The sequence below is a fragment of the Sinohyriopsis cumingii genome, chromosome 7, assembly GCF_028554795.1.
Source record: "Sinohyriopsis cumingii isolate HCF-2022 chromosome 7, ASM2855479v2, whole genome shotgun sequence".
Lineage (NCBI taxonomy): Eukaryota > Metazoa > Mollusca > Bivalvia > Unionida > Unionidae > Sinohyriopsis > Sinohyriopsis cumingii.
Window position 1 is genome coordinate 45951035 of NC_142967.1, and position 22805 is coordinate 45973839.

Genomic DNA, 22805 nt, shown 5'->3' on the forward strand with positions numbered 1-22805 from the left:
CTGTGCGGAAACTATTTTAATATTGGGCATGTTGGTAAATTTTAAGTGGAGAAACACTTGAAAACAAAGAAACACATAAGGTAACTTCTTATCTGCAGCAGAACTAAAGTGCGGACATGAATGTTATAAATGCAGAGGTGTTATTTACCGAGTTCTTAATAGAAAGATAATGAAGATCTTGCTATTGGTGCAGAAGCAAGAGAATTCATAGAACACAATTCTACTCTAGCTGTGAAGGTGTTTTATGATAATGTTAGAGATTATTATGCTACAGCCTGTGATTCAATCTCCAGAAATTCCCCTATGGAGATGAAGTGCTTTTAAATGCTTCAGTTGCTGATGTAAATAAGAGACAGTCAAAAAGCTTCAAAAGTGTTAGATTCTTTGTCAAGAGATATCCCTTTCTATTACCATCCTTGTCTACCTTGGATCACCTGGAATGAGAATTCCTGAAGTATAAAGTTGGGATTCTACCTGACAATATACTTAATACAGATAGAGTTGGTGTGCAGTGGCACCTTATTTCCCAGCTAAAAGACACAATCATTGGAAGATATAAATTTCCTGTTATTTGTCAGGTTATCGAAAGGAATATTGGTTCTTTACCATTCTCATGCTGACTGTGAGAGATTGTTCAGTATTGTTAACAAACATAAAAGTGAATTCAGATCCAGGCTTAGTGACCCAGTACATTGTTCTCTACTGGTGTGCAAAACATTCATGGTCTCAGCTGGTACAAAGTGTTTTAAAATGCAACATGAAAATATGTTGCTTTCTAAAGCTAAAAGTACTACATATGAAAACTTTAAGCAGTAAAGAATGTTAAAAGACGAGAGGGGCAAATAAATCATTATTTATTGAATTTTTAGCATGTTATATGTGGATTCCTCTTTTTCTGCTTAGATTCCTCTTTTTGTCCACTTGGATTACACTTTTTCATCGTCAGGGGTTGGCATGTATGACATTGGAAGCAGCAGAGCAGTCAATACACATCAGCCATTTAGAAATGAATGCTGTCATCAATGTCTTTCTCTTCTGGAAGGATCGACTCAGAAACAAAACGGTCCTCATTATGTCTGACAACTTTGTGGTGGTGACCTGCCTCCTCGAACAGGTGGCACCAAATCACCTGACCTGAGTTTTCAAATTTGGCAGCTTTTACGTTGGTGAGACAATCTCCATGTAAACTGACACATTCCCAGTAGACTCTGTCTCTTGGCTGACACTTTCCAGTAAATATCAAGTCCTTCACATGGAATGGTCTCTCCATCAGTCAGTCGATTGTGGGTGTTCGATGATCAGTCTTTTTGTGACAAGGTGGAATCACAAGTTTCCCATCTTTGTCTCTCAGGGCTCAGACCCAGAAGCTTGGGCTGTAGTTGCAATGTAAAGCAGTTGGGAGGGTTTGTGGACATTTTCCTATGCCCCCACAGTACTGATATTCGATTGTAGAGACAATCTCGAGGGAATAAGGCCCTCTACTCTGAAGGCTTATGAGGGAAAGTGGCTTGTATTTAGGAACTTGTGCCATCTCAAAAGCATTATCCGTCTGAGTGATTCAATCCCTCAACAGGCTGACTTTTTTCATTGGCTCTTTGAGAAACAGTTAGTCCCAGTTACTCTCAAAGGCTGTCACTCCATGATCTTGGACACATTCTGGCATCATAGATGTGATATTTGGCATGATAAAGACCATTTGGACCCTTTACCCAATTTTGATCTGAATAGACATACCCTGTTTTCAAATATAATCTCTCCTGGGCTTTAACATTGCTCACTTCAGATAAATTTGTAGCTTAAGCCCACACTTAAATAAAGTTACTATGATATGATAGCTTTAACTAAAGCATGCAGGGTAAGCAAGGTACGTGCCCTTTCTGTTGACCTTCAGTTCAGATAGGTTGATCCTCTTGATGTAACCAGGCTTTGTAACCAATAATAGGTTACCATTTATCTGCAATTAAAGAGTCATCATTCACTTGCTGTCTTCCATAGACAGATCAAAAGCAGCAGCCATGCAAGATTCTGTTCATGCACTCAAGCACTACTTGAAAAGCACGGACACAAATTGTGGCACACACAAATGACACTTCCTTCTGGTTACAGTGGGGAAACAGAACATCACCTCAGGCCTCTGCTTCGAGGCTCAAATGGGTTATGCACTGTGTACTGTTAGGTCTCACAAGATCTTGAAGGTTACTGCTAATGCTTTCAAAGCAGTCGCTGCAAGCCTCAAGTTTGACCATATTATTTCAATTCGAGATATAATAGCTGTTGGCTAGCATGCAGAGTTTATCTTCTCGAGTTTTTATCTGAAAGATTTAGTTTCACAGAGGCAAACCTTGAATCTGTTAAGTCCGGCTGCCACTATTGATTAGAAAGATACCCAAGGTAGAGGTCAGATACTCTGCATTCCCTCCAACTATTATGTATTCTCTAAATGTAATGTGATTGGCAAACATATTTGAAGTATAAAGGTTTCAGTAAATTGTCTTTCTCAGAGATTACTTACCCAATAACATTACATAAAAACCCACCCAACCAATCCGCTATGCAAGCAACCTTGTTAGTATCGCTCAGTTAAAAAGTAGTCATGCCTGGCGGTGGCAAGGCAAGTATATGGACAAGAGTTATTGTCCTTTATTTGAGATAGACAAGAATTGATGATTTTTGTCTTTCAGTGGGACTGGTTTCATGAGATAGCAGGCTGATATTCCTAACATGATGTGATTGGGAAAGTATCTCAGAGAAACATAATTTACTGTATAATTTGCTTATGCACAATAACATTTTTTCTACATTTCATACCAGAACCAATCTTTATTACTGGCTTGATTTTGGGGTAAGGTAGACTGTCAATTTTGGGGTCCAAGGTCCAAAGCCAGGCTCATTGTGGCTGAAAAAGAAAAAATGGATTCTGTAAGTTCTTCATGACAGACCTGAATCAGATTGTGTGAAGGTCTTACACTCGAGGAGACTGCTCCGGTGGCCTAGTGGCCTACAGCGCCTGCCTCGGATGCAGGTGGTCATGGGTTCTATCCCTGGCTGAGTCATACCAAAGACTTAAAAGAATGGTACCAACAGCTGCCTCGCTTGGTGCTCAGCATTAAGAGGTTGGTGTTAGGAGTGGTTAGCCTGGTGTCAGGATAATGTGACTGGGTGGGACATCATGCTACATGTCTGCGACATGATGCCCCAGTGCTAGGCATCACTATAAACTGCCACACTGCAGACACTGTAGCGATATGACTGAAAATTGTTAAGGCTACCTTAAAAATCCAAATCACACACACACTTACACTTGAGGAAAACAAGGATGGTGGGCCCTGAGTGGCCGAGTGGTCTAAATCGCTCTCCGTTACGGATCACTGCCATCTCACCTCTGTCTGCGTGGGTTTGAGTCTCGGATTCGGCAAATGTGGGTATGTGAGAAAGCTTGCCAGTAGCTTCTCGAGGGTCAGTGGTTCTTTCCGGGATTTTGTCCGGGTTATTTCTCCACCATTAATACTGGCCGCCATGTATAGCCTATCGTGTGCTGACAAATGGCGTTAAACCCTAAAACAACAACAACAAGGATGGATGTTAATATTGACATAGGCTTTTCACACAAGACTTCCTATGATGTCTAGTTGATCCTGAATGAAAATCGTGCTGATCATTTATATAGTATGGCCATCATGGCAGCCATATTGAAAATCTGTTCATTGTTTGAGCTTGTTTCAAGACTCCACAGTTAAGAAAGAAATAATTGGTCCTATATAATCCTTGAAATTCTGTTAGTTTTTCAATAATTAAAAGTGGGACTTGTCTAGGGATATATATGGTAATTTTACTACTGACTTAATTTTTCATATCTCTTCATGATCACATTATTCTGGATCCATACCATTCGCTTAGGATGATTGCACAGCTTGTATTAAACTGGCCACTTAAGATTATGCAGGATCAGTCAAGTATAAAGATATCAACTTAATGAAGGAACAGGTAGTCTCACAAGCAAAGAGGATCATGCTGTGAATTAAATCACATCTGCCAAGTATTTTTAGCATAAAGCATGTAATTAGGTAAAAGTGTGTATGTTGCTTTCTAGTTGTCACATTACTGCTCTGAGGGTTGCCACAGGGAGTAATTGATGAATTTTCACTTGGCGATTGTGAATTGTTTGTTGTAAATGCAAATGCAATAATTTTAGTTGCAACTTAGCCAGCTGCTGTAATAAAATGTTTGTGTCATTTTATTGTCACAGGGGAAGAAGATGATGATGTTTTGTTTAATGCAAGGGCAAAGATTTTCCGTTATGAGAAAGATGTCAATCAATGGAAGGAGAGAGGAATTGGAGAAATGAAAATATTAAAAAACAAAATATCAGGTAAACAGTCACCCGTAGATAATTGATATATTGCATGGTATTTATAATTAAACTTTATTGATGAGCTTTGCAGAGTTTGAGACATGAAAGATTGTTGATTCATTTGCAACGCCTAGGACAGTTGTTGCCAACCTTTGGCACACAAGCCAATGGTGGCTTGCCTGACTCTTTGAAAAGGCATGTGGTAGAAGTTGTAGTTTTTTATTTTATTTGCTAAAAACACTAATTAAATTGAAGAGACGAATTTTACTTGGCACGCAACACTTTATAATTGTCTGGCCTAAGATGTTGTTTTCTTTTAAGCTTAGTGGTCAAAGACGAGGCCTCATTTTCTAAAAAATGTTTGAGCTAGATATTCCAACTAAAGTTCAAAATTGCAAAACTTTGACAGTCTGTATTTTACTTAGAGCTAGTATCACAGAAATGTATTTTTTGGTCCTTCTGTGGGTATATAGAAATTCCCATGTTCCTCCATCCATCTGTCCCCTTTCTTCTGGAGATAGATTCTTTAGTGCAACTAGTCCAGCAGTTTTTATAGATTGTCATGAGACTTGATAAATAACATATTTCATGTAATTCTTCATATGCAAAAGAATAATGATTCATTTCAGAGTAAGACAAATTATATGTAAAATAAATTATTATTTTGTGGTACAATGTATGACAAATAAAGGGATCTTTCGGGACTGAGATCTTCGTAACACCATGATGCTTGATGACCTTACGATTCTTATATAACAAAATTTTTTTCTCATTCTGCTCAGAACTCAAGAATACAATTGCAATCAAAATAAAAGCACTCATACAGACTTCTGTTGTTATTAGTGAATGGAGAGTTGGTTAAAATGTCTCAATGTGTAAGCTCATCTGCTTTTTAGGGCAGCCTACTTCTTTCTACTTGTTATAGTTATGTTTGAAAAATGATTAAGATGGTCTTTACATTTATTATTATGGGTATTATTTATTAGTAAATCATATGCAAAGAGATGAGCCTGTGGTGTCATGAAGATAAGTGCAACTTATATTTTTACAGCAACATCAACCTCATTATCAAATTACATTGATAAATAAAAGAATTCAAAATGACTTGTATTTAGTAAATGTGTATGAGAGAGAAAGACAGAGAGAGAGAGAGATGAAACAATGTGTGTCATTGTGCAAGATTGTATGTATTCACGGCAGTGTTTATTTGTAGCTTTTGGAGAGAAAAGAGAGTTTCCAGGGCAGATGTAATCTGTATTTTCCGTTAGCTGATAATTATGATTTTCCTCATGTACTAGGATACACTTTTATTCCATTATCAATTATCAAATAAAGTTTTCTTGTTTTAATTATGGTATCTATTGTCAAAAGAACCATTTGGCTTTACAGTGTTATTTAAATGCTAATTAAATATGCTTAGACCTTTGGCCAGGTTTTTTCCAGTTAAAACCAGATTTATGGCAAGATTCAACAATGATAAAATTAGTGAGGCTACCACTATAGAAACAAGCTATCCATAGAGAAAAGAAAACTCATCAATGCACTATGAAGGCCATTTTCCAAACAGCTGATGTTGTAAGGATAAGTGATCACACACATCACTTTTTAATTTTACTAGCCAATAAAGATAACAATAGAAGGATCCGGGTCAAAACAGTACAAGCACTTAAAACATAATCTATGTAAAAATCGATTTCACAGAGTTAGGGACTTTCAAATTTTATGACTCAAAATGTCAAAGTTTGTTTTTACTTTTGTATTACTTTGAGGAAACAATAAGATTAATTGACCGATGGTTTGTGGTCTTCACTTTAGCCTGTACTGAGATATTATTTTTGTTGGACAGAAAAACATAGCTATGCTTTTGAACTCGTTTTACAATGTGGATGGTGCTATGTTATAGTGATGGACTTAATAAAGAGCACCCATTAACCCTTTACCTCATAGAGCATAGTGACAAAGTGCAGCACGCTATAAATAGAACACCTGTTACCTAGTCGACAGCATATGCATAGGCCTGCCTGTGAACTGTTAAGCAATGTAGTGTATGTTATGTTTAACAGCAGTTTTAACCATTTTACATTTTTGCTACACATCTATTATATGTGGAAAAATTTAAGAGTAAAGTCCGATTGTTATAGCTGTATAATTATATTTCACGGAAGAATTTTTTATGTGCTTTAAAATCGAGAGAGAACTCATTCACCATCATGTCAGTGAGGCCGCGTGACCAACCGTAGCTGCCATTTCCCATACTCGAAATTTACTGTTTTTCGTCTGCGTCTACATCACTAAGTCATCTGAATTTGATAATAAAAACTAATTGCTGCCTACATAAATATCAGAGCCTTTACCTAAGTTATTGAATCTTTCATAGTTGTAATTCTTATCGTGAAAACTTTGTAAGTACTGAATGAAATCCTGCCTGTGAAATGTTAAGCAATGTAGTGTATGTTACGTTTAACAGCAATTTTCACCATTTTACATTTTTGGTACACACATATTATATCTGGAAAAATTTAAGAGTAAAGTCCGATTGTCATAGCTGTGTAATTATTTTTCATGAAAGAATTTTTTTATGTGCTTTAAAATCTTGAGAGAACTCGTTCACCGTCATGTCAGTGAGGCCGCGTGACCAACCGTAGCTGCCATTTCCGATACTCGAAATTAACAAGGTTTTCGTGTGCGTCTACATCACTAAGTCATCTGAATTTGATCAATTATAAAAACTAATTGCTGCCTACATCAATGTCAGAGACTTTACCTAATTTATTGAATCTTTCGTGGTTGTGGTTCTAATCGTGAAAACTTGGTACCTACTGAATGAAATCCGCAGCCACCATTTTGGAGAGTGGAGATTACGACCCAGTTACTTTAAATAGCAGATATCGACCAGTGCATGAATAGCGACCACGTGATCTGACGTAATTGTCATTCGCAGAAATGAATGTAGTATCTAATGGGGGGGGGGGTTTTCCCCAAAGGTGGCACTACAAAAACCAGCTCAAAATGGTTGATGTTTACAGCAGGCGTCAAAAGGCGCTTCCATGCAAATCTTGCAGAGGAGTCAAAAGGTGCTTCCATGCCAGTGGAGTAGAGGTGTCCAAAGAAGCTTGCATGAGGTAAAGGGTTAACAATAATATTTAAGGATATGTATTGTAAGGACCATTGTCCAGTTATTAATAAAAAGTATTAGATATTATTATAATGACAGTAAGAGATTGTATGCATAAATTATATTTTCTTGCCAATAAAGAAGACAGATAAGGGCAGATTGATGAATGGGAGTAATCTCATTTACAGAAGAATTACTCTTTCAGTGAGAGATGATCAAAGGCCTTTCTGCATGTTTAAAAATGGTTTTTATAGCTTGATCTCCCGTTTCATTATTCGATGTGACACATTAAGGTAACAAACAGATCAGGTCAGTTTTAATTGAGGCAACAAATAGTTACGTTTTTCATTTGTGATTATATGAATCATACATATACTCAGCAAATACTGTGTTCATAGTTTGATCTATCTTTGTCATACATAGGTATTTTTTCAAAGCCATTTGAAATGTGAACTTCTTGATTCAAATAAAAACAAAAAAATGGTTAAAAAGTTCAGAATGAAATAATCAGTCTGCAAGATTATAAATGGTGATTCTTCAATATTTTAATCTCTTGTTTCTTTATTTGATGATTCAATTTAAATAGAAAAAATAGTTGGGTAAGTTTTAATTGGTGCAAAAAGTTGATATTTTTTGTCTGCATTATATTAAACATGCACTCAGAAAAAATACATTGGTAGTTTGACTTACCTATATCATACATCGGTATTTTTTCAAAGCTGTTTTAATGGTGAACTTCACTTTTTGATTCAATTAAAAACATCAAAATTTCATGGTTAAAAGTTAATAAAAGAATGAAATGATCAGTGACCTTTCTGCACAATAATAATGATGACTCTTTTATTTCTTAATCTCCTGTTTAATAATTTGATGCCTCACTTGAGAACTTAAGTTAATCATTTATATCACACTCTTAGCTAAACAATACTTTGTTAATTGGGCGTACAAAAATCTTACCTCTGCATACTTTAAAAGCTCTTTGAAATGGAAATCTTTCCAATTTTAATGCATCAAAATATGAAGTTCAGAATAATACAGAATTAAAAACACAGCCAAAATCCTAATTTAATTCTATATGATCACATTCATTTTTGTAAACATAAATCTTAATAGAAGTTTTATGTACAACAATTTAGAGGATTTTCTGAAAAATACAAAGTGCTGTGTATGAAAAAAATCTACATTTAATTGATAATTATTTTTATAGCTAGACAGGCATTTGATAAAGACAACAAAAAATTACAAGAAATAAGGTATTATGGTCATCACCTGAAGATGCACAGACTGACAAAATATCTTTGCTCCGTCAGTTTTTGTTATTTCCCATTTTGTATTGTAGCTTAATGTAGTGTAACAGACTTGCCAATCCTTATGACCGTAAGTCTTTCTGAATGACCCTTAAATTAAGGAGTTGTGGAATAATAGCAAAAACAGATAATTAGTATTGTTGTGTTCAAAGCAAGATATTCGCTTGTGTGGATTTGATCTGTTTTCATATTATATTCACTGCAGTTGGTCAGGGAACCAGACTAACTTTACAGGAGTACTTTGGATCCTTCAGTCTACTCATGTTTTTCATGCAGAATGCTTGCATTATCAGACTTTTACATTTACGTTATAGCATTATATGGAGTTGTCAACCAACCAGTGAAAACATATTGTAAGGGCAAGGGACATTGATTTTAAAAAATTCAGTCAGTACAAAATTATTCAAACCAAGATACAGATTCTTGCCCATGCTTGAAAATAGAGTATAAAGGGCAAAAGCTACATTTAGTAGACACCATTTCTTGCCCATGCTTGAAAACAGGGTGTAAAGGGCAAGAGCTACATTTATTGGATATTATGTCTTTCCCAAGCTTGGAAATAGAGTTTATAAGGCAAGACCTACAAAATATTGGACATCATGTCTTGCCCATGCTTGGAAATGGAGTATATAGGGCAAGACCTACAAATATTGGACATCATGTCTTGCCCTTGCTTGGAAATGGAGTATATAGGGCAAAAGCTTCATTTATTGGATATCATGTCTTCCTCATGCTTGAAAATAGAGTATATAGGGCAAAAGCTACATTTATTGGACATCATGTCTTGTCCATGCATGGCAATGGAATATATAGGGCAAGAGCTACATTTATTAGGCATCATGTCTTGCCTTTGCATGGAAATAAAGTCTTCAGGGTAGGAGCTACATTTATCAGACATAGCTCATTGATTTGAATATTGCTTAGTAAGGGAAAAAGATGATTCATGCCACCATGTGAAATTTGAAGAAACAAAAACATGTTGAAAAATTTACAGAAAGAAGCCATTGAACTCCATTGGGTTTGAAACAGAGGTTTCTGATATTGGACTTGATATAATTATTCTTAGTGCACATTACAAACCTTTGAGATGAACATTATGTTGGCTTCATTGCATTTGATGACACTTATTAAATTTTAAAATACATTTTTTCCAAGTTGACAGTAGCAGTACATATTTCATTACATACTATTGAAAATTGGTCTTAATTATGAAAAAGTATAGACTGCCTTATTGAAAAGGTCTTGTTAAGATTGGCAGATTTTGTGTTTGATGCCATCTTCTTAGCACAATTACCCTCTCCCTGATTTTGGTGGATTGCTGTGAAATTTGGAAAATATTTTGGTCATCAGTGTGCAAACAGAAATTGATTTCACCCCTGCAGTTTTTTTGTTAGGGCTGTTCCAGTAAAACATATATCCACCCACCAGGGACGGCATTTCAAAAAACACTTTGGCAGGAGGTTGTGTTTCAAACTATTTTGATTCTAACAGTGGGAGGTTGGTTAGGAAAATAACTTATGTTTTCGGTTGTGTTAACAAATTGAGAAGTCGCTGATGGGGTTGTCAGAAGAAAAAAACCAAATGAAAGCAGTGATGCACGTTATGCAAATTACGTCAACGTCATGGATATAAAACGTGCTTTGCACAGTATGCAATTTTTATTAAACTTATAACTTTAAAAGTGCATTTTGCAACGTAATTCACGCTGCCAGCAGCAGTCTTTCAGCGCTTAATGAAAATCCAGATACACCACTCCCTCGATAACTCGCGCACATCGGGGTCCAGAAACATCGACCGCACTATAAGTGAGGCGCGAGTTATCGAGGGACCTATAAAATAAGCCAAAACCAATAAAGTGATTGACGACATAACAGAGAAATTAGGGGGGGGGGGGTAGACAGATTATGCTGTTGCATACTCACTTTATAATCGTTCTGAGATTAAATGTTGATAAATATCTCTTCATAACGGTGTACTTTATTATTTCCTCATAGGACAACATTAATTTCAGGATAAATTACAGTATATTGAGAAAACATTATTCCACATGGTTTCCGTTCGCTTAACATGTGTACCACTTCACACATTGTGTACTACGTCACTAATTTTTATGTTGAATTGGATACATTCTAGTTTTATTCTTTGATCCAAATTAGACGTATTTTTATATACTAAAGATTGACTCTTTTCGAGAAACTGTCGATCGAACGATAGATAGATAAATATTTTTGAATGTGATAGAAGTAAAATGGAAAAAAAACCCAAAAAACAAGGGTTAATCAGTACTAACATATTTAATTGGTCCACAAATTTAAAACAACGTAAATTAGAACAAGTTAATACTTGCCGTTTGTGCCATGCTTGACAAATATCAATTCACTTTTTGAAAAAATCAGTTATTTTTTTTTTTGTGTGTGTGTGTTACTCCTTGGTTTCTCTGCCGCCGAGCAAAATCCCTCACATTTCTCAACTGCATGAGCTTTATGTAGTCAACATTTTGGGTCTCCAGCCACCTTATGGCAATATCAAAATATTTGATTGCTTCCTGTGCAGAGGGGTGGGGGTGCAAAATCTGCGTCTGCATCACTTTCAGCACTTGTGTTACTCCAGTTAGAATCGTCTTCTGCTGCAAATTTGTTCGCTATAGAAATAATTATAGTTTCATCTGACATGTATTCGGCTGTAGGGCAATCATTGTCAGCACAAATCCACTCCTCCATAAGAGAAATGCCCATCTCAGGACCATGAGTCTGTACGAATTTCTCCCAAACAGCCTCGGCATTAATGACATCAGTTTCACTGAAACATTCGAAGTCACTATCATCGTCGTTGTCTCTGTTACTGTTTTGCTTTACGTCAAAGGCAGCTCCAAGACCCTTAATCCAGCACCCGAGGTCTCTTGTAATCGATTTTTTTTTTAATGCAACAAACACTTCCCCAAGTTGTTGATCAAAACAAAGCCGGCATGTACATGTAATTAGGTTCTCACAGAAGTACTCACGGGTTTCGATGTGACGGTCGATTGACTCTTTTCATGTTTTCAATGAACAGAATATGTTGTGATTATAATGTTTACACTGAAACGGAATTAAAGGATTAGAAGGTGACTTTCACACAGGAAGACGTTTAATTGGTGTTTATTTCATTTTCTGTTGCCACCTGTTAGCATTTACCAGAAGTTTTCATTGATCGCTCTTTCACCAGACTGTTTATTTACAGTATACTGACAACTATTTATCATAAAATCTTAAATAATATATGATATCTTTAAACAGAGGTCTCGCTAGGATTTCAAAACTGAGTCTTTCTGCCTCTGAATTCAATCACTAAATATCAGTACATTTTCTCACTCAGCCGCTAGTCAAAGCCTTTGAACTAGCCGCCTAGCTGTTGCATCATGTTCTTTGTTTTTTTAATGTACTCATAAAATTGCTTTAGTACATCAAAGAGTCTTTCAGTCACTGAATTCTGCCATTGTAAATATCAGCACAGTTAACTAATCAACATATTTTCCCACAAAGCAGGTGACTGAAACAGGACTGGCAAATCTTTGAATTTTCCCGCGCACCTATTACATGCGTATGGAGGACTCCCGCCTCAGTGATTTTCTGCCTCCCAGATCAAAAATTGGCGTCCAAATACGCGTAATTAAGTGTTTTCGAGATCTCTGAAATTAATTCTTCTTTAGAACTTGCAAATTTCAAAATATGGATTATATTTTTACGGGCATTAATCACCATTTTCGATGATAAAACGAGCAGTGTATCAAGGTTTAATTTATCAATTCTTATCGTAATTTTTTCATGTTCAGCATATTTTAAAGATATTTTAAATACATTTTCTCTGGAAAAAATCGGGTGCCAAGACGGATACCGTGTTATAAGTGGGATCGCGAGTTATCCGGGCACGAGTTATCGAGGGAGCGGTGTAGCTGGATACTTCGATTTGACATGAATGGCTGTTAAACTAAATTTGATTGGTTTTTTGAGCCCTGGAGCATGCATTTTATGGTAGTTTTAACCTTATTTTCATCATGGAAGTTTTACAAATGCGTGTTTCGAATAAGGACCACACAGAAAATCAAAATGGCTGAATCACAACAGGGTTTGTCTTCAGACGACCTTTTCAGTTGGCATGAGAGGCAGCAAAGCACCGATTCAAGGAAGTGAATCTTTGGCAGAGTTCATGTTAGTGAAAACTCAGAGGTCTCGGAAATGCTTAATCATGCGTAGTTGGATGTCAGTTTTTTATTGGGGATGCAGAAAATTACGTAGACGAGAGTCAACCGTACGCGTGTAATAGGTGGGCGGCAAAATTCAAAGACTTGCCAGTCCTGCTTCAGCCACCTGCCTATTGGGAAAATGTGTTGATGAGTTAGCTGTGCTGATATTTACAATGACAGAATTTAGTGGCTGAAAGCGCCCCCCCCCCCCCATGTACATGTCACCATTATAAGAGTACATCAAAAGAACATGCTGCAGTAGCTGGATGGCAAGATCAAAGGCTTTGACTGGCAGCTGGGTGGAAAATCTGCTGATATTTACAGTGCTTGAAGTCAGAGCCAGAAAGAATCAGAGATGTACAAATGGTCATTTATAACAGTGCATCAAATAAACAACTTTAGCTTTCATTATTGTGTTTATTTCCAAGTTTAGTGGATTAAGCATTGCATATGACCTGGGAATCATGACATGTTGAGACTTAGGCTTGAATGAGTGTTTTGGGGTTCAACGGCAAACTGACGAAGATTGTAACGAGATTCAGGAGAGTGCTAAAATTGCTAGAACTGATAGTTTGGATGGGACAGTAGCCAAGTGCTAGAAAGTGCTGAGGTGTTGAAAATTGCACAACCATAAAGAATAGTAACTTGTTCAAGCTAGATATGCATATGCATTTCAGACAGCAGGCTCAGCACAGAATAATATTTGTACACAGAGGAGGAGGATCATATTAAATTCAGAAACAATTAACAGATTAATGCTTATAGGGAACATCAAAGAATCCCCGTACAACATAATTATGTGTGTGTAAATCTCTAGTTGGCAGAACCACAATAGCAACAAAATAGTAATGAGACAAAGTTTCATATCATGCAGATGTTTTACCAAATAAAGTACATGCTCTTTATGTGCAAAAATTAAATGACATTAAACATAAGAGATGATCTGTGTAAACTCAAAGCAAGATGGATAAAATTTGTCCTGTTTGTGTGTTGGGTTGTTTTAAGCCATCATTTGGTTAACTGCAATGACATTGATTTTAAGAGTACTCTGGGAAAATGATTCTTCGACTTTCATCCATTTTTAAAAATGTAATTAATGGTATAAAAATATTTGACTCGCTATACTTCTTTTGCTTTTTTAAACTTTATATTAGTCTTGCAACAAGCATAACATTAAAACATCGGTAACTGAAATATATGTTCTTACAAGAAACAATATGGTGTAAAAGTAGGCAGAAATAATGCAACATCACTTCCACAGGCGTTAATGTGGGGTTTTTTCTTCTGACAAAACATGTATTATAAGTTTACCAAAACATTTATTGAAAAAAATAATAACAAGCAATCATTTAAAGCAATACAAGATTTAACTATTATTCTAAAATGCATCATGCCTGAAAAGAAAGAAAAATAGCAAAATGTAGTGATCTCTTTAGTAAACATGCAGTTTAGTAAAGATACAAATTCATGATGTCTGTATTAGAATAGAAATCCCTATTATAAAATCTGTATTCATGGACATTAAATTAGTAGGTATTAATGGACTGATCAATGACATCTACAAATAATAAGCCACCATGAAAATTTCTGATTTCACAGTATCAGAGACACACATGGCTGACAGATAAATAAACAAAAGGACAAAAGATTGATTATAATGAATGAATACAAATAAAAATATGCAGTAGATTGTATGATCTATAAGAATTCAGTAGATTACCTCCAGCCAGCTGTCATATAAATCACTTCTTTCCCCAACCCAATATTAAAATCGCTTCTACTGTTCACAAACCCTTGCCAGAAATTATGTTTAAAACAATATGCTTCTGTAGGGGGCTGTGTTTTTTTATTAAAACATCTGATGGTGGATCATAATTTTTTAAAATTGCTTCACTTGTGGGTTGGTTGAATTTGAGAGTGCCTACCCTCTGGGGGGGATATGTTTTACTGGAACTGCCATTAGAGTTATTGCCATTGTCTTGTAGCTTTTTGCAGTATATGACAGTCATGTTATTTAATTTACTGGTAATATTTTCATATTATTAAAATCCAAATAACTGCTGATACAAGTATCGTATAATGAACACTGTTATTAAATGGATAAACACAGTACATACCATATGTGCATTTCACCATATCTACAGACCCAGATAGCTTAGTAATAAAGTTTGTTGTTGCCGTGGAAGTAACACAATTTGGGTTGTTATTTCCCAAACATTTTTGTTATTATTGTTATTATTGTTCTTGTTTTTTCAGAAAATTGACCAAGATATCAGATGAATTTACTAAATGTTTAAGGTTCGAGCCCAGTTGAGGTACACATCATTGCGTGTACTAAATGTTTGTGACTGCATGCAGTGTGTGCGAGGTTTGGTTAGAAAACATATGGGCTGCAGTACAATGTCTTAATACTAAAGAGAGATGGAGTACATTCAGGGAAATGGAACACAACATTTTAAGTTTACATCACAAGATGTCGTCAGTAGTCGGAGTTGTGGTGGACACATTGTTGGTACGTTCAACTTCCATAGTAATGCATACCATGATATTGGGACAAGAACAAGTGTTTCCAGACTTAACATCTTGATCAGACTAATATAAGACTACAACACAATTGCTGGTGAATTAATTCTGTCTTACCTTAATTACATTTCCAATAATGAGTTTGAATTTATGGGAAACTGTCGTCCCTTTTCAAAGCTAACTAGTTGACTTAAGCCCCCCTTTATGTCAGAGCTTGGTCCTGGGTCTGTAAGTTTTGGTGCATGGTCTATTTTCCAAATGTGGATGAACCATAGGGTTACCAGTGTAGTAAGTGTGTATGACGTATAGCTGTAATGCCAACTGTAGTGCACAGTGACCAGGTATGAATAAGTTTGTGAGCTGTGTTGTATAGTGGATGGCCATAGTCTTATTTGGTTATGAGGAGTCCTGTGGAGATCGAATTAGCTGAACTGGCTATCTAGCTGAATACTGCACTGGATGTCCATCGATGAGCTGAACCAACAAGCCATCATTATTGGCAATACCAACTGTGGTACTTGCCTGATTACCGATGAAACTGCCAGAACAAATCTTTATGGCTTAGGCCTTGGGGACAGATCAGATGTTACAAAGGGACAGTGGCAGAGCTTTGCCCGGTCTCTTTCTATGCCCCCTCCCCCAGCTGGATGTTTTATTCTGATGCTGACAGAATCCTTTGAGGACAACCCCCACAGTGAATGTGTATGGGAATAACCTTGAAGATTGGCCAATCCAGCTATGGGAGTGTACAGAATACAGCACTAAAGAAACTATGGAAGGAATCTGCAGAATGGTGCTAATTTCAGAGTGCCAAACCCTATGAGCTGTAAACCAGACTTTTAATGTGTATGCTTCAGTCAGTTTAGAAGACAAAGAACAGCCATCCTTCCACCTTTTTCCACAGTCAGCAAAGGTGAAAGAAATTTTAGGCTGCCAGACTGATAAAATATGGGCTTTGTCTTTTTTTTCTTCATGTGAATGTTTGCTTGATGTGCAGTTCCAGGCCTTCGTAAGTTGTTCATTTGAATGTTGGTTTATATGCAATTCCAGGCCCTGTTCTTAATTTCCTAGGTTAATAGTACAGGTTTCATATTGACTAAATTTCTTCATTGTAAATTATAACATTTTTTACAATAGGAAACTACCGGCTTCTGCTTCGCAGAGAACAGGTTTTTAAATTAGCATGCAACCATAGACTGACCCCTGACCTCAACTTGAAGCCGTTGGAAACATCGGAAACGTCTTTTTGCTGGACGGCATATGACTTCTCAGACGGAGATGGGAAGATTGAACAATTTGCTGTTAAATTCAAGGTAAACTTTGTTTTCTAAAGTTTTCTTTTAGTCATTTCTGATATCTGTTTTTAAAACTAAAAGGTGATCAGGTAGAAAATGCTCCTAATGTTGCAGTGTTTATCTGTGGAGTTTCATATCCATACCACATAATATTTTAACTCGTGTTTGCATATGATGGGGTGGATGTAGGGAAGGGGGTATGATATATTTTAGTTTTATACAGAGTATCACCTGTTTGTATTTTGTACATATTACTTTCACAGCATTCACTATGGATATAATTACACAATTGTAGGCATGTTTTGAGATTTTTGTCCCTTAAAAAATTATCAATTGGCATTTCAAACCCAGTAACCAAGCATTAAAAATTTTAATTATTACCTTTCCACCTCTAGCACAAATACAAATTTCGTATATATTTGTTCAAATGAGGCATAACAGAAAATGTTCTGTTTTTGTGTGTGTGTGTTTGTTTAAAGACAAGTCATTCAGGAGAATAGATTGCTCTGGTGGCCTAAGTGGTTATAGCATTCACCTCAGATGCAGGAGGTCATGGGTTCACACCCAGCCAAGTCATACCAGAGACTTAAAAAAGCGCGCTTAGTTATAACATGAATTCAGATATAACACAGTCGTGGTGTGGCTCCCAAAATTTCATATACATGTATTTTTCTTGTGCTCAAAAAAAAATTCATTCTTAAAAGTACGAAAAAACAAAAAAAGTTTATTATTATTTTGGGGAAGAGATCGCGTATGAATAATACAGGATGATCATGCCGTTGCTCCTGAAATTTTATATGTATTTTTCTCGAACATGAAAAAGTAGTTGTTTTCTTCTTAAAAGTACAAAAAAATAACGCATAAGTTTATTTTGGGATCACGTAGGTCTTCACTAGTGTCGCAAACTTGGATTGTTTTTCCTTATTGGCAACAAAATATACCATGTGGACATTTTTTTTATTCATGACATTGTTGGCTGTTTAAACTTTTATATACAACCATTGGTTTGGAGTGCAGAAATTCAGAGGCCCCACAAAAGGAAGTTGCAGCTGGATATAAAATGCACTGAAATTTATTTATTGTTACATAAACAAATTCTTTGTCCATATTGACAAACCATCTAAATAGTACATTGTTATATCATATTCTGCTTATCTTGACATCTAGCATGAGTACTGTATGGTGTGAAATAGCCACTTTTTTATTGTTGACATTTCTGGTAATGGAGATGACCAGATGAGGCATTCTCTCGTAATCTATCTTTCGTCAGATTTTTGGCCGGTCACTAGGAATTAATATATTTACAAAGACTGATATTTGTATGTGAATGGTAATTAAAATTCCTCTTCTTTTCACTCAAAATTAAATCCTTCAGAACACTCACATTATCTGTAATAATTCCTGTCATCAGACCAGAACACCTACGTCTCTATCTTCCGTTGACCCTCTGTTAATTTTCAGATGCATGCATGAAAGGCAGCATCACGCTGCTGCCACAAATGTAAAAAAAAAAAAAATATAAAAAATAAACTACAAAAACTACATCTTATTGGTTTATTCAATAGGCACGGAGGGACAGTTACTAGAAAAGTTCAAACAATGCCCAATTCGTTTTTAAAAATGTATCTAGATAAAATAGTTTGCTGAAATTTCAAAGGAAACAGATTACCTTTGAAGCACCACCGATTGTTATGAAATCATACTCAGCTAATGGAAAAAAATCAGTCTCAATCCTGCAATACAATTATTTGATGTTGCCGCCACAATAAGAAATGGGCATTTGTTTGGTTCTCCAAAGCTGTCCTTTAGCAGTGACTCCAATAACGCATGCACCCATCATCAAAGAAAGCCGAGTGCAATCTTCAATAAAAACAAAGAACTTTTCTTCAAAGGAAGTCAGTACCAAACTTAAATAAAAGTGATGGAATCTGATGGATTTTTGCATTTTCCAATGTGACTGGAACATGTTAACTGTGCCATGAAAGTTTCTTTTTTGTAGGGAAAATGTTTATGCTTACGAACGCCATCAATGGCAGCTTAAAACGCAAACCTAACTTTTACTGACTTGGGATGTACTGAAGAGCAAATGTGCTTCATCATTTGTTACGTGATTTTACTGTTTTTCCACTGAATGAAGACCAATATGACCTGTGACAAAATTATTGAATATTTTAAAGCTGTGTGTATGTATATTTTCGATGGAATCACTTGTATTGTGGATTCAGTGTATATGATAAGGTTCATGGTTGAGTACATAGTGTTGACACTCTATTCATGCTATACATTAGACCTGTATATATAAACAGGATTCACATATATGTACCAATTCGTGGTTCTTTGAATAACCTATTACATGTATTCTCTGTTTTCACTACAGGTGTATTTCTCATTTAATAGGCATTAATTTAAGATGGTAACTGTGCCGATAAAGCACGTATTTATCCACCCGCATTTATTACCCACCCACCCCGCCCGCAATTTTTTTGTGGGTATATGTATCATTTTCTTCAGCTAACTGACCTGGTTGCTTATAACACAGTTCGATCTATAATGCAGTCAAGTTCTATGGCTCCCAACTACCGTGTTATAACGGGGTCACACTGTACTAGCTGTTGCCTCACTAGGCGCTCGGCATTAAGAGATTAGTACCAGGTCTGGTCATCCTGGTGTCAGGATAATGTGACTGGGAGAGGGCATAATGCCCCAGTGCTAGACATCATTATTAACTGCCACACTGCAGACATTGTAGAGATATGACTGAATAATTGCTAAAGCTACGTTAAAACTCTAAATCACACAAACATTTTCTAGAATAATGAGTCCAAGTCAGATCATACTGAATTTTCGGTACTGTTTCTAATAATTATGTATTCAGTTTGCTTTAGTGAAGTATATATTATTCATCACTTTTGAAAGATTGCTTTCTACTATAGAAATACTTTGCTGAACTACATATATATTGTACTGTCTTTAAATTCTCTGCGGAAATTTCGCTATTTATTTCCATCAGGTTGACCACTTGACAAATTCACCTCAGTTTGATTTTCAAAAACAGTTTACACTGCGTATTTGCATGTCTACCAGTATTTAGCATCCTCGCAAAAGGGGATGGATATGAAAGCTGCTTGTCTGATCAATTTCTGTCACATTTCCAGATGAGAGTGGAAATAATTAAACCTATATTAAGAACTAAAAACCAGTTTAATACTGCCCACAAATACAGCAGCAAACCAATGGCATTGTTGTCATGGAAACTGAAATGTAAGATAATCAGCTCTAGACATTGTTTAACTTCATTCCACCAGATAAGCAGCAGACCACTGGCACTGGTGAAAATGCATGCTTCGAGGCAAATAAAGAGTGAAGTAAAGAATCTACATACCTTTATAAAGAATCATAGAATCCTATCAAGCTGTTAAAAAGATTGGAAAGTCTAAAGACTATGAATACAGGAGAGCCCAAAGAAAACACCCAGATGTCCTGCATTTCCACCACATACATAATACATTGGGATTGCCAAGTTTTAAATGTAAATAGTGATATAATTTGTCTTTTAGTAAAAGTTGGCAAAGTGTTGGTCTTATAACCCAAGGGTTGCAGGTTCCTGGGTCAGTAGCCTCATTGTGTCCTTGGGAAAGGCACTTGGCTTCCGTTTCTTGGCATGATGTTGACAGTGATGTGTTAAAAGTGCCATTAAAGTCCACAACAAGAAACAAACATTAGCTATGTCTGCTTTGAGGAGACATTTTATTCATAAAAAAACAATGGAGTTAATCTTATAAACTTCATCACTTATGGCAGCATTTCAAGAAATGCTGATAAGACCACTGGAGGAGTGTCAAATCATCATGAGTAACAAAAACTCCTCAGTTTGCCTTTTTCTCAGTATATCTCCTTCCCGACACTTTGGTCAGATTTGTCGGATCTTGACCATTTTATCAAACAGTTACCAACACCTTTAGTGGTGACTTGAACAGCCAACATATACTTATGAGATGTATAGATGTCACTTGAACTGGAAAGAAAATACAATGGCTGCCCACTAGCCATGATATACCAGCTGCCATTAGTCATGAGACAGTCATAGCCATGATATACCAGCTGCCATTAGTCACGAGACATAGTCATAGCCATGTTCTACCAGCTGCCATTAGTCACGAGACATAGGCATAGCCATGTTATTACCAGCTGCCATTAGTCAGGTGACATAGTCATAGCCATGGTATACCAGCTGCCATTAGTCATGAGACATAGTCATAGCCATGTTATACCAGCAGCCATTAGTCAGGAGACATAGTCATAGCCATGGTATACCAGCTGCCATTAGTCATGAGACATAGTCATAGCCATGTTATACCAGCTGCCATTAGTCAGGAGACATAGTCATAGCCATGGTATACCAGCTGCCATTAGTCACGAGACATAGTCATAGCCATGTTATACCAGCTGCCATTAGTCAGGTGACATAGTCATAGCCATGGTATACCAGCTGCCATTAGTCATGAGACATAGTCATAACCATGTTATATCAGTTGCCATTAGTCATGAAACAGTCATAGCCATGTTATACCAGCTGCCATTAGTCAGGTGACATAGTCATAGCCATGGTATACCAGCTGCCATTAGGGTCCCCGAGTGGCCGAGTGGTCTAAAGCGCTCACCGTTACGGATCACTGCCATCTCACCTCTGTCTGCATGAGTTCGAGTCTCAGGCTCGGCTAACGTTAGTACATGATAAAGCCTGTCAGTAGCTTCTCGTGGGTCGGTGGTTCTTCCTGGGGTTTTCCAGGGTTCTTCCTCCACCAATTGTACTGACCGCCATGTATAGCCTATCTTGTGCTGAAAAATGGCGTTAAACCATACAACAACAACAACAACCAGCTGCCATTAGTCAGGTGACATAACTGCCATTAGCCAGGAGACATAGCCATAGCCAAGAACATGGTAAATCAGTGCCAATTGCCAGTAGTCAGGAGACAGTTGTAGCCATGTTATTCCAGTTGCCTTAAGACAGGAGACATAGTCACAATGGTATACCAGCCACCATTGGTAAGGAGACATAGTCATGGCCATGGTGTACCAGTTGCCATTAGTCAGGAGACTTAGTCACAGCCATGGTATACCAGCCACCATTAGTAAGGAGACATAGTCATGGCCATGGTGTACCAGTTGCCATTAGTCAGGAGACTTAGTCACAGCCATGGTATACCAGCCACCATTAGTAAGGAGACATAGTCATGGCCATGGTGTACCAGTTGCCATTAGTCAGGAGATTGAGTGACAACCATGGTATACCAGTTGCTTTAGTAAGGAGACATCATCATGGCCATGGTGTTCCAGTTGCCATTAGTCAGGAGACTGAGTCACATCCATGGTCACATCCATGGTATACCAGCTGCCATTAGTAAGGAGACATAATCATGGCCATGGTGTACCAGTTGCCATTAGTCAGGAGGCTGAGGCACAGCCATGGTCACAGCCATGGTATACCAGTGGCCATTGGTCAGGAGACAGTCATGGCCATGGTGTACCAGTTGCCATTAGTCAGGAGACTTGAGTCACATCCATGGTATACCAGCTGCCTTAGTAAGTAGATATCATCATGGCCATGGTGTACCAGCTGCCATTGGTCAGGAGACAGTCATGGCCATGGTGTACCAGTTGCCATTAGTAAGGAGACATAGTCATGGCAATGGTATACAAGTTGCCATTAGTCAGGAGATTGAGTCACAGCCATGGTATACCAGTTGCTTTAGTAAGGAGACATCATCATGGCCATGGTGTACCAGTTGCCATTAGTAAGGAGACATAGTTATGGCCATGGTGTACTATTTGCCACTAGTAATGAGACATAGTCATGGCCATGGTGTACCAGCTGCCATTAGTCAGGAGTTGAGGCACAGCTAAGGTATACCAGCTGCCATTAGTCAGGAGACATAGTCATGGACATGGTATACCAGCTACATTATGATGGCTTGAGTCTCTGTCTGCA

At 37.0% G+C, this 22805-nt stretch overlaps 1 protein-coding gene across 3 annotated transcripts in view; it reads left to right on the top strand.

Moving 5' to 3' along the window:
• Positions 1 to 22805, top strand: part of LOC149795137 (E3 SUMO-protein ligase RanBP2-like) — a 135563-nt gene that overhangs the window by 100406 nt on the left and 12352 nt on the right. For all 3 annotated transcript variants that reach the window (XM_089964845.1, XM_089964846.1, XM_089964847.1), the window contains exons 27-28: positions 4247 to 4369; positions 16656 to 16831. In XM_089964845.1, coding sequence (XP_089820971.1) covers positions 4247 to 4369; positions 16656 to 16831 — 299 coding nt within the window. The remainder of the gene's footprint in view (positions 1 to 4246; positions 4370 to 16655; positions 16832 to 22805) is intronic.